We start from the raw sequence: 12,502 nt of genomic DNA, 5'->3' as shown, positions 1-12,502 counted from the left end.
AGGAAATTAAATATTAACAAACCTTATAATATTTTGGTCGACAATGATAACGAATGGAATATTGTAATCTCTGTTGAATGGATGAATAAAAACTTTTAAGAAATGTTCACAGATGAGTTACGTAATGATAAGAAAATACGATATGAAAAAATATATTATATATCGTCTAATAAGGCAATAAATATATATCTAGTGTATCATTTAAATGTTTTTCCAATAGCAACAACATAATTGTTTTATATGGAAGTGTTAAAACTGTTTCTTTCATCAACTCGTTTATCTTTGTTTCATGTTAATTTACGATTCAAAAAAAAGTTACGATTTCGAAATTGTCTATTTTGGAATAAATATTTTTTTTTTTTACATTTACGTAACCAAAATCTGCCGCTAAATACGATATAAGATTAATTAGAGAACCGCCATGAGAAACAACTATACCTTTATTTGAAAGTAGTATTGATAAACAAAATAATTTTCCATATCTTATCATCATGTGATGCTCATATATTTTTCATGTCAAAACTGATTTGAGAAAGATATTGTGGTCACCACAATTAAGGTGGTCAAGTTTACACACCAGCTCTAGCGTGAAATCTCTTTCTATAATCCGTATTTGCTGTCGTTCTATTCTAAAGTTTTATCTGTTTTAAGTTTTTACCGTTTGTATTTAAATTATTTAGTGTTGGACATGGGTTTTACCCCCAACAAGGCCTATAAGATAATGGGCTCAGCCCATTTAAAAGGAGGTGACTAGGAAAACCCTAGACCTCATCCTTCTATAAATAAGGAGGCATCCCCTCCTTGAGAAGGACCCTCTCTTTGAGATCTTGCCTCTCTTCTCACTTTCTAGAGAGAAACACCAAATCACATGCTTTCTTCTAAGCACTTGTGACCTTTCGTTGTAGAACTACGATTGGCTTGATCCCCTCTCGGGGTACGTAGGCAACCCTTCACCGGGTCCAGCTATAACATATTACACCTCTTTTACTCTCCATCTATCCAGTTCAAGCTCATTATGAAGACCTCTCCTAACCCCACCATCGAAATCAGTCTACCCCTTGTACAGCACCGATTTCGGTTCAAACAGTTGGCGCCCACCGTGGGGCATGGAGAAGTATCTTCGAAGAAGATTGGACTCGGAGTCCGTTTGACCGTTTGGTCGTCACCGTTCGCTCTCTCGCGATCACTCGATACGGTTCGTTCTCTCGCGGTTACTCGACACGGTTCGCTTTCTCGTGATTATTCGTCACCGTTCGCTCTCTCGCGATTACTCAGCACGGTACGCTCTCTCGCGGCTACTCGACACGGTTCGTTCTCTCGCGAGTAATCGTCACCGTTCGCTCTCTCGCGATTACTCGACACAGTTCGTTTCTCTCGCGGTTACTCAGCACGGTTCGCTCTCTCGCGGTTACTCGTCACCATTCGCTCTCTCGCAGTTATTCGACACCGTTCGCTCTCTCGCGGTTACTTGGCACGGTTCACTCTCTCGCGATTACTCGTTACGGTTCGCTCTCTCGCAGTTATTCGACACCGTTTGCTCTCTCGCGGTTACTCGACACGGTTCGTTCTCTCGCGGTTACTCGGCACGATTCGCTCTCTCGCGGTTACTCGGCACTGCTCGATCTCTCGCGGTTACTCGGCACAGTTTGCTCTCTTGCATTCACTCGGATCACTCTCTCTCGCAGTCACTCGGCTCGGTCTTTAGCAGTTACTCGGGACCGCGGTTCCACGACCACAAGGTTGAGAGTCTTGCGGTTACTCGGATGTGGAGGAGAAGATTCATCTCGCTTCCCTTTGCAACTTTTTGTCGATCACAATTTCGAGTTGAGGGAAGATGCACAAGTGGAAGCTTTTGGTCGGCACATGGCGCAGTTTCTCGCTGAGAGCTCATCACATTGCCATGTAACAGAGGCAAGGTTTTGGTATGATTTTGTCTCTCTGATCCTAATTGAATTTGGACTTTTGCCAAGTTACTTACGCTAAGGCACGAGTACAGCTTACCTTTTTTAGAAATGGGTTTACAAACTTGCTTTTTACTAGGCACGAGTTAGTCGTAAACTCGTCTTTTACTAGGTACGAGTTGAATAAACTTGTCTTCTACTAGACATGAGTTTCATTCAACTCACCTTTTTCTAGACACGAGTTACCGACAACTCGCCTTTATCGAGCACGAGTTTAGTAAACTCTTTCTTTACTAGGCATGGCTTATTCGCCGAGCTATAGTTCTTAGGCATGGGTTTGATAAACTCGCCTTTTACAAGGCACGAGTTATACGCCGAAGCACGGTAAACTTGCCTTCCACTAGGCACGAGTTACTCGTCGAGCTACGACTCCTAAGCACGAGTTTATTTAAACTTGCCTTCTACTAGGCACAAGTTCAAAGTAAACTCGCTTGGATCGTTAAATGTAAATGCGCTGAGTCCATTGTCTTATAAACCTCTTCGTAAAATTCGTAGAGATCAACTTCATCTCTCAACGAACTGGGGGGGGCTTACTGTTGGACATGGGTTTTACCCCCAACAAGGCCTATAAGATAATGGGCTCAGCCCATTTAAAAGGAGGTGACTAGGAAAACCCTAGACCTCATCCTTCTATAAATAAGGAGGCATCCCCTCCTTGAGAAGGACCCTCTCTTTGAGATCTTGCCTCTCTTCTCACTTTCTAGAGAGAAACACCAAATCACATGCTTTCTTCTAAGCACTTGTGACCTTTCGTTGTAGAACTACGATTGGCTTGATCCCCTCTCGGGGTACGTAGGCAACCCTTCACCGGGTCCAGCTATAACATATTACACCTCTTTTACTCTCCATCTATCCAGTTCAAGCTCATTATGAAGACCTCTCCTAACCCCACCATCGAAATCAGTCTACCCCTTGTACAGCACCGATTTCGGTTCAAACATTTAGCAAGTTCGAACAGTCAGGAAACATATTTTTTTGGCAAACAGCTTCCAACTAGTACACAGAAACGTGTACAATAATGACAAGGGTCCATGACCAGCTGTGTATGTACAAGTAATGAGAGTACGAAACTTAAAGTAGTAAATAAGTAGAAACGGTAGCTATGTTTACATGTTCAATCAATGTACTGTTGCTTCTTATGTGCTTAATTGCCCTTATCATCAATATTCATCTGATTTCAGGAGTCAAGACTCGTACTTTTGTTGGAGTTTTACGAATTAGAAGCATCTATTTTTTCTAATTAGGACAACCTATAGTACTTCTACCATAAACTGACATGGCAAATTATTGAAATAAAACCACTATTAGTGTTCCAAATTGGTTAGATGCAATGCAAACTATAGAAGATGAGTTTGTAACAAAATATTTCTTGTTACCCTGAAATGTGTACAATGGTTCTGTATTTACACATGAGTGGTTTAATCGAAAGGAAACTAAACCACACTAAACCGATAGTAAGCTACTTATCCAAAGGTTAGGAACGAGGGCTGGAATTTTTAGCCGAACCAAACTTGCCAACCCAAACCAAAAAGTCCGGTTTTTTGGTTCGGTTTGAAAGTTTGGTTCAGTTCGGTAACAGAAAAAGTTAGGATTTCGGTTTGGTTCAGTAATTGTTTAGTTCGGTTTTCTAAAACAATTCAAACAGTACTAGTTTTAATCAAAATTTCAAATCGAACTAACTGAACTAACCAAAATTCAAAATAACCTAACCGAAATAACCCAACTAGACAAAATAACCAAAATTAACCAAATTTTTAAAAATTTTATTCGAGTTAAACAGAAAATTTAACTGAATTAACAGCAAAACCAAAATTTCGGTATAATTTTAAACCAAATTAACTAAAAATCAAACTGAACTAAACTTTTTCCAATTCACTTCAATGAGATTTTGACCGATCCAAACTAACCAAATTCCAAATCAACTGACCCGACATAACCAAAGAAACCAAACCCGCATGTATGCCTATTAGGAACTATACGATACAGACTATCAATATGCTAATACAAACTTATTTACCTTTTTCGAACTTATTTATCTTGCTATGAAATAACCCAAAAGATTAATCCAAGTTTTCTCTTCTTTGTTTTCTTGTCATCCAATCTTTTTGCATTCAACGATTTTTGGTTCCAAACGTTGCTTACATTTTTTTTATTTATTATGGAAAATAACTTGATAGTTGCAATATCGAGAAAAGTAAAAATAAACAACAACATAGTATGGCATTATCAAGAAAAAAATGAAGGAGAAACCCACATGGTTTTCTTAAAGACATATAGCCAACATACTCAAGGAAGGGTGTTCTCTGATAAAATACTTAATATCCAATACCATCTTTTATCCTCTTCTCTTTATCTGGTTACTGGCACCTGCAAATACACATATAGCCAAGAAAGAATTCACTTATACATGGACAAAAAAAATCACTTAATACATGCATACATTCATACTCATATACATGCATGATACATCAAAAATTTCAAAATTCATTGTTTTAATATAGGAATACGAATAACCAGTGCCGTGCGAAGGTCTATTGAGACCTAAAGCGAGTTTCAAAATCGGGGCCCTTTAACATTGTTAATATAGTTGAAAAAGTTAAAATACTGTAAACAAAATTAGTCTAATAGATTGTATTACCAAAAACTGAATGAAAAAAAGAGATGGTGCCAACCAAAAAAAATGTGATAATGAACAATATCAATCATTGATAAAAAAAAATTTAAAGATAGTTTGATGAAGAACCGATGTGGATGTAATGTAATTAAAAACTTTGATTTCTGTTTCTTTTCTAGATCCTTATCCAGAAAATTATATTTATAAATCCAGAAAACTTAATCCCTTTTGGTCAGAGATTTAAATGTTTTCGTTGATCTACAATCTAATTTTTTTCATAGAAACTTTTATTCAAAAGTATAATAAACACCCAAAAGAAAAAATACCAACATGGAAAACAAGTTTTCGGAGATAGAACAAAAACTAATTTGTTACAACATGCTCTCGCATTTTAGGGGCCCTTGAATTGAATATATAGGCAGGGGCCTGTAGCTAATGTCTTTCTAAACATACAATATGCACGGCTCTGCGAATAACTGATATTATTATATATGAAGTTGTTTGGATCCAACAATAAAGCTTTCGAAAGGATGTTTACCACTTATGTACGACAACTAGTTAGGTAAATTGAGTAATGTATGCGATTTTTACGCATCATTATGTTTTACGATGTCTGTAATAGTTATATTAATTAATGGTCAAAAAGCAATAAACATACCATAACCTTGATGATCCGATGCAAATTTTTCAACCGGGGAAGCTTGTTGTAGGAAACCCGATTTATATTTCCCCTGCGAAAGAAACATAATATTAAAAAAAAAACTGATTCAAGAAAATGATCATACTAAAGATGTAGATTTTTTTTCTCAGATGCGATGATGTAATTAAACAAAACTTTTCTTTTAGCTAAAAGAACAAAATTCAAAACTGGTTGGCATATACTAATTTTTAGAAGCGCCAAGTCGTAATTACTAATATATAACCTTGATTTGTTACAAAAAAAACCTTAATTATTCTTCTTGTGGAGTAGCTTTGGGAGAAATAATCTAATTTTTGGTATTGATCTCGATGTTGCTTATGTGCTGATACTTCTTTTCCAGTCGCCTATACATAAGTTTACAAAAGTTGAGACTAAAATTATATAACTGAAGAGGCAAATGAATTTAGTTGAAACGAAATATGTAAGAACTCATTTGTAATGATAGTGTTAAAATATAGCAAAGAACAATGTGGCCAAAGAATTAAGAAAAGGTTCGAGTATATTGACTTGACAAGTTTGTAAAACAATACCAATGAAGAAGCTGTGTCATCAAGGCAAGAATTGAATCGTTCAGTATATCCTTGTTCTCCATGAACTTTCTTCTTGTTCTTGATTTTGCTCTTACACCAATATTGTGTGTTTTGTTGGAAGGGATCCTCAGGGACTGCCTCTTCAGAGTAATAAGGAGGCCCGGATGATGCATCCGACACCATTGAAGAATCTTCATCATGTTCTTGTTTTGTCACTCCATTGTCATCATCAAAATGATGCAATGAAACAGAAGAAGAATGGTCTAAGTACATTGTCCAACCTGATTCTCCCGCATCGCTGTATTCTAAATCCGACAAATCCGTTCTCTTTTGGTTCGCCCCAAAAACACTCATTATTTTTGTTATTTGTTTGCTTTCTCTCTAGGTTTCAATGCCTTTAAGAAGAAGATGCACTCTTTTGATGCGGCCATTGTAGTAGTTATAAGGGTATTGTTTGGAAAAAAAAATCATATACCTATATGTACCATATCTCTTGACTATTTATTTATCTTTTGAAACTTTAAAATAACGTATGATTAAAAAAAAAAACAAAAAACGTATGATTGTCAAAAAATTGATTTTCATGATATTTAAAAAGAGTTTAATTTTTTTATTGTTTGTTCAAAGTGAGATCATTCTTTCTTTTGTTTGTTCTTCCACCTATAGAAAACTAATCCAACATGTCATTAGAGTTTGAAATGATGTGATGTTTTTTGACATTTTGTATGAGAAAAACAAAAATTATTTTATTCTTGTCGTTTTAAGTCTAACATGAGATCGAATACAAAACTCAAAAAGACAAGAAAAGCAATATAATTTAAGAAATGTTTTGTCCTATAGCGCAGAACTCGTTTTGGACACTCTAGCTTGCATTCAGTAGATAATTGACAGTTGGCTTACTGATTATAGAAACGTTGGGCCATGAAACGGCAATAGTTTAGTGGTAGTAGCAATAGATGTCACGTACTATTCATTTACATCCCATCTTTCAAAACACTTTACACCTACGCCCTGCACCATTCTTTATAGGTGGCTATCTCAGAATTCTATAACTAAAAATGGATAATAGAAAAAAATTGTGTTACTTGTTTCAAAAAATTTTTTTTTTTCAAAAATTTTAATTGTGCCTACCATAAAAATCTTATTACGTATTTGGATTGTTTCTGGTTTTTTTTTTTTTGCTTAAATTTGATTGTTTCTGGTATTGACGCAATTTGAATCATGCATTTGGATATTTGAATAACTACTAATGAAAATCATTTGGGTGTTCAAATAGTTTTTTTTTGTTCTAATTATTTTTAGGTATCAACTGCATTTTTGGGTTACGTTTGGATTTTTTTAATTGTTTTTGTTGAATATGAAGAAAATCAATAAAAGTCTTGTGAAACATAATTTTGACATTAAAAGAATAAAATTATATATTATTTATATTATCAAAGTGCAGCATATTTTTCTTATTTAACCAAACTCCATATCATTTTATGGAAATGGAAAATTATGAAAATAAATCATCTTATAATGACCGAGTAAAGGTTATGTAGCACTTGGGCTCAAACATTGGACCTTAATTTGGGTTCAAATTGGAAAGCCGTTTTAGTCAAAAAGAAAAAAAAACGTTGGAAAGCCTTTTATCGTATGGCATATGTATGATTTTCGTTTTGGTTCTTCTCTTTTCAGGTCTTCGGTTATTCAGTTTCAGTATGGGTTTCTTGATTTTTTTGTTTAAACAACAAAACTAGAGACATGTTAACACAAAAAACAGGTCAAGTTTGGTTTCATTTTTCGGGTTATTGCAAATAATTCAGATAATATATCTGAATTTTATTTATCTGAAACAAAATATCACATAATTGGATTAAGCTATCATCTAGTTAAGGTTATTAAGATTAAAATATGAGGAACTTCAGGTAATTTTAAATATTTTGAATAAAAATTAAGTATTTGGGTAATTCAAAATTTAAGGTGATTTTAGCTATTTACAAACTTACATTGCAATTCCTAATTCTATATTTGGATATTTTGTTGTTTCAAAACTAAATATAACTAATAGTTTTGATATAATTTTTTCAGGCAGTATTGTTAAATTCGGACCGAACCGGCTGTCAGACCGGATTGAATCATAAACTGTAAATAATCTGGATTGGGTTAATGTCAAAACCCATCTAAAGAAATCAGTTAAAAATCCGTATTAAACTGTCGAAAACCCATGAACTGGTAATTTAGGGAACCTATCAAACCCAGTTCTTAGTATTTAGAAGGTGAAGAGGACAGTGGCAGAGCCATGTAGTAGTGAGGGGGCCAATTGACCCACATAACTTCTACAAATAAATGAATTTAGTTTATATACAATTGTTTTGGCTGGAACATTTGACTAAAATCCTTTAGTTTAACCCCTATGACATTAGCAGAAACCTTTACTTTGATCCATCTTAATTTTTTTCGGTAATATTACATAATCATTTTAATAAATGACCCCTATGAGAGATGATGTTGGCTCCGCCACTGGAAGAGGGTATGGTTGGAGTTTAAGATTTAACTTTTTCCATGTAATTATAAACAATTCATAACTTTATCAATATGTACTATACTATTTATTTTGTTCTATTCTATTTAAATTTTAAGTTTATATTTAGATTTAGAGTTTACTTATTAGAGTTTAGGACTTAATATTTAAGGGTTGGGTCAAACTGAGATAAGGTTTTTTTTTTTTTTGTCGAAGATAAAGTTTAGTATATAGGTATTAAAATTGAGATATGTTTAGTATTTAGGGGTTTAGCTGCGATAGTAATCCTATACTACTTAGTGATATATAATAGAATATTCGGTGCATATCTAAGTGGTTAATAAATGTATATGTGGATAACTTCACCGGAAAAAGACGTCATATGTTTTCTCACTACTTGCAACTTAAAACCTTTTAAGCTACGAAGTAGAACCGGATAAAATAAAACACAAATGTCTAATATTTAATTATGTCAATGATTTTGTTATTTGCTTAATTTAGCTCCCCGGTTATTACACAAATAAACCCTTTTATCTATTTTGTACTCTGAGAAACCGGGATTTGCCATTTGCCAGCACAAGTATTTGAACTGGATGTCCTGTCCTTGCACAAATTGCCAGCGTAGATTAACTTGGCGTTTGCGTAAAAGTTAAAATAAGAAAGTCAAATAAAAATTAGAAAATAGAACCAAAAAAGAAAACAAAGCAAAAGTCTCGTGACATCTTTTTTTTCTCGTTCTCTCCGCTGAGAAATCGAAACTTTTTCTGTTAAAGACGACGACGACGACGGTGATGGAGGCTCAATTACTCGGTTGGCTCTCGCCTCTCGTGATCTCCTCCTTCGCTCTTATGATCTCCGTCTTCGCTTTCTACGCACTTCTCGTGAAGACGAGACGGAACAGTAACAGAGTACTCGACCCTACAACTTCGAAGATCCATCACGATCGGACCGTCACCTCCACCGTTGGATCCCTGAACGTTAACGGCGGAGATAACGTCGCTGACGTCATCGTTGTTGGAGCCGGAGTCGCTGGTTCTGCTCTAGCGTACACTCTGGGAAAGGTCACAATTCTGTTTTTTTTCTTTTTTTTTGTCAGCCAATTTTTTTTTTCTATTTTTGATTTTTGAGAGCTTTAAGGATTCAAAGTAGGTGGTGACGGTATTGAAGGAATTGATGATTTAGGACATTGTGATTGAAAGAGATAGGGGTGTGTCTATGTTTGTAGGATAATCGACGAGTTCATGTGATCGAAAGAGACTTATCAGAGCCGGATCGTATTGTTGGAGAGCTTTTACAACCTGGTGGCTACCTCAAGTTACTCGAGTTGGGTATTGAAGGTAAGGACAGATGTTTTGTAGTAAATGACATGGTTATATGCCTTGAATCTAGACTGTAGTTTCAGTCTAGTCACTCTTGTCAGGTCTAGACGAGTCGTTATTGCTAGTGTTTTGGAATCGGAATAGCCTTATATGTATATCTTGTGTTCTTTTAGGCCTGAGCATTTGAGAACCCGAACTGAGTCTTTACTGGTCCAATATTCAGAAATACCAGAATGAATCATGTATAGTGGTATTTCGGTTATGAGTTTTATCCAAGCTCGACACGAACCTTGATTAGTGCTCATGTTTATTTTGATATGATATATTAATTATCCGAACCCAAATTATCAACCAATCCCTTGAATGGGGTCTAAGAGTATCTCCAACCACCTCTGTTTCAATAATAAAACTGCTCGGATCCGTCTCTACTTCTTCTTCTAAAATAGAGATTGCTATTTTTTCCTCTATTTATTGAGGAAGAAATAGCATTCTTTATATTTTACTCTGTTGCTATTATAGAGGACTACATTAAAGCAAATCTCGTTTCTATTTTAGAGGAAAAAATAGCAAAATACACTAGAGATGATCTAAGAGACACGGAAAACCCAATCCAAACCTGAACGGGCACCTAACGCTCATGCCTAGTTCTTATGGCCTAACATAGTACAAAATACCTTTAGTTTCCAAGACTCAAATCTCTCTTTTTGTTTGTGAACCATAGCCCACTTGTTGTTTAATCTCAGTGTCTTTTTTTTTTTTTTGTTTATCTATTTGTTTCTGCACTATCTTCTGGCGTTCTTTATAACATGACATCATGGGAGCTAATGTACAGATTGCGTAGAGGAAATAGATGCTCAGCGGGTGTATGGCTATGCACTTTTCAAGAATGGGAAACGCATTCGCTTAGCTTACCCCTTGGAGAAGTTTCACACAGATGTATCTGGAAGGAGCTTTCACAATGGACGTTTTATTCAAAGAATGCGTGAGAAAGCTGCTTCACTTCCCAAGTACGTTTCTGGTTTCAGGAATAGTATTAGTTTATGTTAAAAACTACATGAAGATGCATAGAACATTGTTTGAATCACTCAACTATTTATTACTTAAGTTTTTCTTGGTTGCTTGGATCAATGTTCTGTTTCTGATATGAGGCAATAGATTTGGATTATAGGCCTATATGGTAGTAGCTAATGGCTGTTTTTTAACTGATATACTCAACAGTGTTCAGTTAGAGCAAGGAACAGTTGTTTCTCTTCTGGAAGAGAATGGTACAATCAAAGGTGTGAGATATAAGAACAAAGCAGGAGAGGAATCAACAGCATTTGCAGCTTTGACTATAGTCTGTGACGGTTGTTTCTCAAACCTACGTCGCTCTCTATGCAATCCTCAGGTTAACATGCTGTTTAGTATTGTTCTCTGTCTTTGACTCCACACACACAACAACAACAACAACAAATGCATTAGCTTGACAAGTTAGTTATATATCTGTATTACCTTCACGCAGGTAGATGTACCTTCTTGTTTTGTGGGTTTGGTCCTAGAGAACTGCAACCTCCCATTTGCAAACCATGGACATGTCGTCTTAGCAGATCCATCACCAATCTTGATGTATCCAATCAGTAGCACAGAGGTCCGGTGTCTAGTCGACGTTCCTGGTCAGAAAGTGCCTTCTATTGCAAATGGTGAAATGGCAAACTATTTGAAAACTGTTGTGGCTCCTCAGGTAAATGACTACTTCATCATTCTCTGCACTCTTTCTTCTCTCTGTTGGTGGTAACACTTGTGTGTTGTTTTGTAGATGCCTCATGAGGTCTTTGACTCTTTCATCGCTGCGGTTAACAAAGGAAACATCAAGTCCATGCCGAACAGAAGCATGCCGGCTTCTCCTTACCCAACTCCAGGAGCTTTGTTGATGGGAGACGCGTTCAACATGCGTCATCCGTTAACAGGTGGAGGCATGACGGTTGCGTTATCCGACATTGTTGTCCTGCGTAATCTCCTTAGACCGCTCCGTGACCTTACCGACGGTTCCAGTCTCTGCAAATACCTCGAATCTTTCTACACTCTACGGAAGGTACGGTACTAAGACGTGAGATATTAAGTTTCTTGTTTGTTGTGTTAACTGTGTAACATTGTCTGAAAAAATTATATGATTTTGCAGCCAGTGGCGTCAACGATCAACACACTTGCGAATGCGCTTTACAAAGTGTTCTGTTCGTCGAAAGATGAAGCGAGAAACGAGATGAGGGAAGCTTGCTTCGATTATCTTGGCCTTGGTGGTATGTGCACGAGCGGACCAGTGTCTTTGCTTTCGGGTTTGAACCCTCGACCGTTGACTCTTGTCTGCCATTTCTTTGCGGTTGCGGTTTATGGAGTTATACGGTTGTTGATCCCTTTCCCTTCTCCAAAACGCATGTGGCTTGGAGCCAAATTAATCTCGGTATGAATTAAGATTGTTCAAATTCATTTGTCGTTGTTTTAAAGTTGCATGATCTTTAACTTGAAAATGGCAGGGAGCATCGGGGATAATATTTCCGATAATAAAGGCGGAAGGAGTAAGGCAGATGTTTTTCCCAGCAACTGTGCCTGCGTACTACAGAGCTCCTCCGGTTAAAGGAGAAACCAAATGTTCATAGTTCCAGTTTGATTATTCTGTCACAAGAAATGACATCGGAAAGAAAATGAGAAAAGGGCACTAAAGAGATGAACTTTGTGGTTAGTTTTTTTTGTGTCTGTGTTTTTTAAACGTATGAATGATTATTTCTGTTTTATAGGTTGTGACGGTTGTATCTTACTAATGGAATATCATTCTTTTTTCGTAGCTCCCAAGTGTCTTACTTTATGAAAATTGTTCAATGCATTTTTACTATTTTTATGC

At 36.1% G+C, this 12,502-nt stretch overlaps 2 protein-coding genes across 3 annotated transcripts; one reads left to right on the top strand and one right to left on the bottom strand.

Moving 5' to 3' along the window:
* Nucleotides 1-4,056: 4,056 nt before the first annotated feature.
* On the bottom strand, nt 4,057-6,282 carry LOC108834522 (protein SOB FIVE-LIKE 6). Of its 2 annotated transcripts, XM_056993494.1 has the most exons (4): nt 5,806-6,269; nt 5,521-5,619; nt 5,234-5,306; nt 4,057-4,328 (listed from the first exon to the last, which is right to left on the bottom strand). In XM_056993494.1, exons 1-4 carry the CDS (start codon nt 6,157-6,159, stop codon nt 4,297-4,299), a joined length of 558 nt encoding a protein of 185 aa, XP_056849474.1. In that variant the 5' UTR covers nt 6,160-6,269; the 3' UTR covers nt 4,057-4,296. The 2 variants fall into 2 exon arrangements, with proteins under 2 accessions (XP_056849474.1, XP_056849475.1); XM_056993495.1 differs by lacking the exon at nt 5,521-5,619 and having other exon boundaries at nt 5,806-6,282.
* Nucleotides 6,283-8,910: 2,628 nt separating this feature from the next.
* Nucleotides 8,911-12,448, top strand: LOC108825489 (squalene epoxidase 1). The gene is made up of 8 exons (XM_018598787.2): nt 8,911-9,369; nt 9,534-9,645; nt 10,460-10,634; nt 10,846-11,014; nt 11,129-11,347; nt 11,423-11,698; nt 11,786-12,064; nt 12,138-12,448. The coding sequence occupies exons 1-8, from the start codon at nt 9,100-9,102 to the stop codon at nt 12,258-12,260; spliced, it is 1,623 nt and encodes a 540-aa protein (XP_018454289.1). The 5' UTR covers nt 8,911-9,099; the 3' UTR covers nt 12,261-12,448.
* The last annotated feature ends 54 nt before the right edge of the window (nt 12,449-12,502 follow it).

The sequence above is a fragment of the Raphanus sativus genome, chromosome 9 (genome assembly GCF_000801105.2).
Source record: "Raphanus sativus cultivar WK10039 chromosome 9, ASM80110v3, whole genome shotgun sequence".
Lineage (NCBI taxonomy): Eukaryota > Viridiplantae > Streptophyta > Magnoliopsida > Brassicales > Brassicaceae > Raphanus > Raphanus sativus.
Note: the sequence above shows the minus strand (reverse complement) of the source record. Positions and strands in the feature narration are given on the sequence as shown.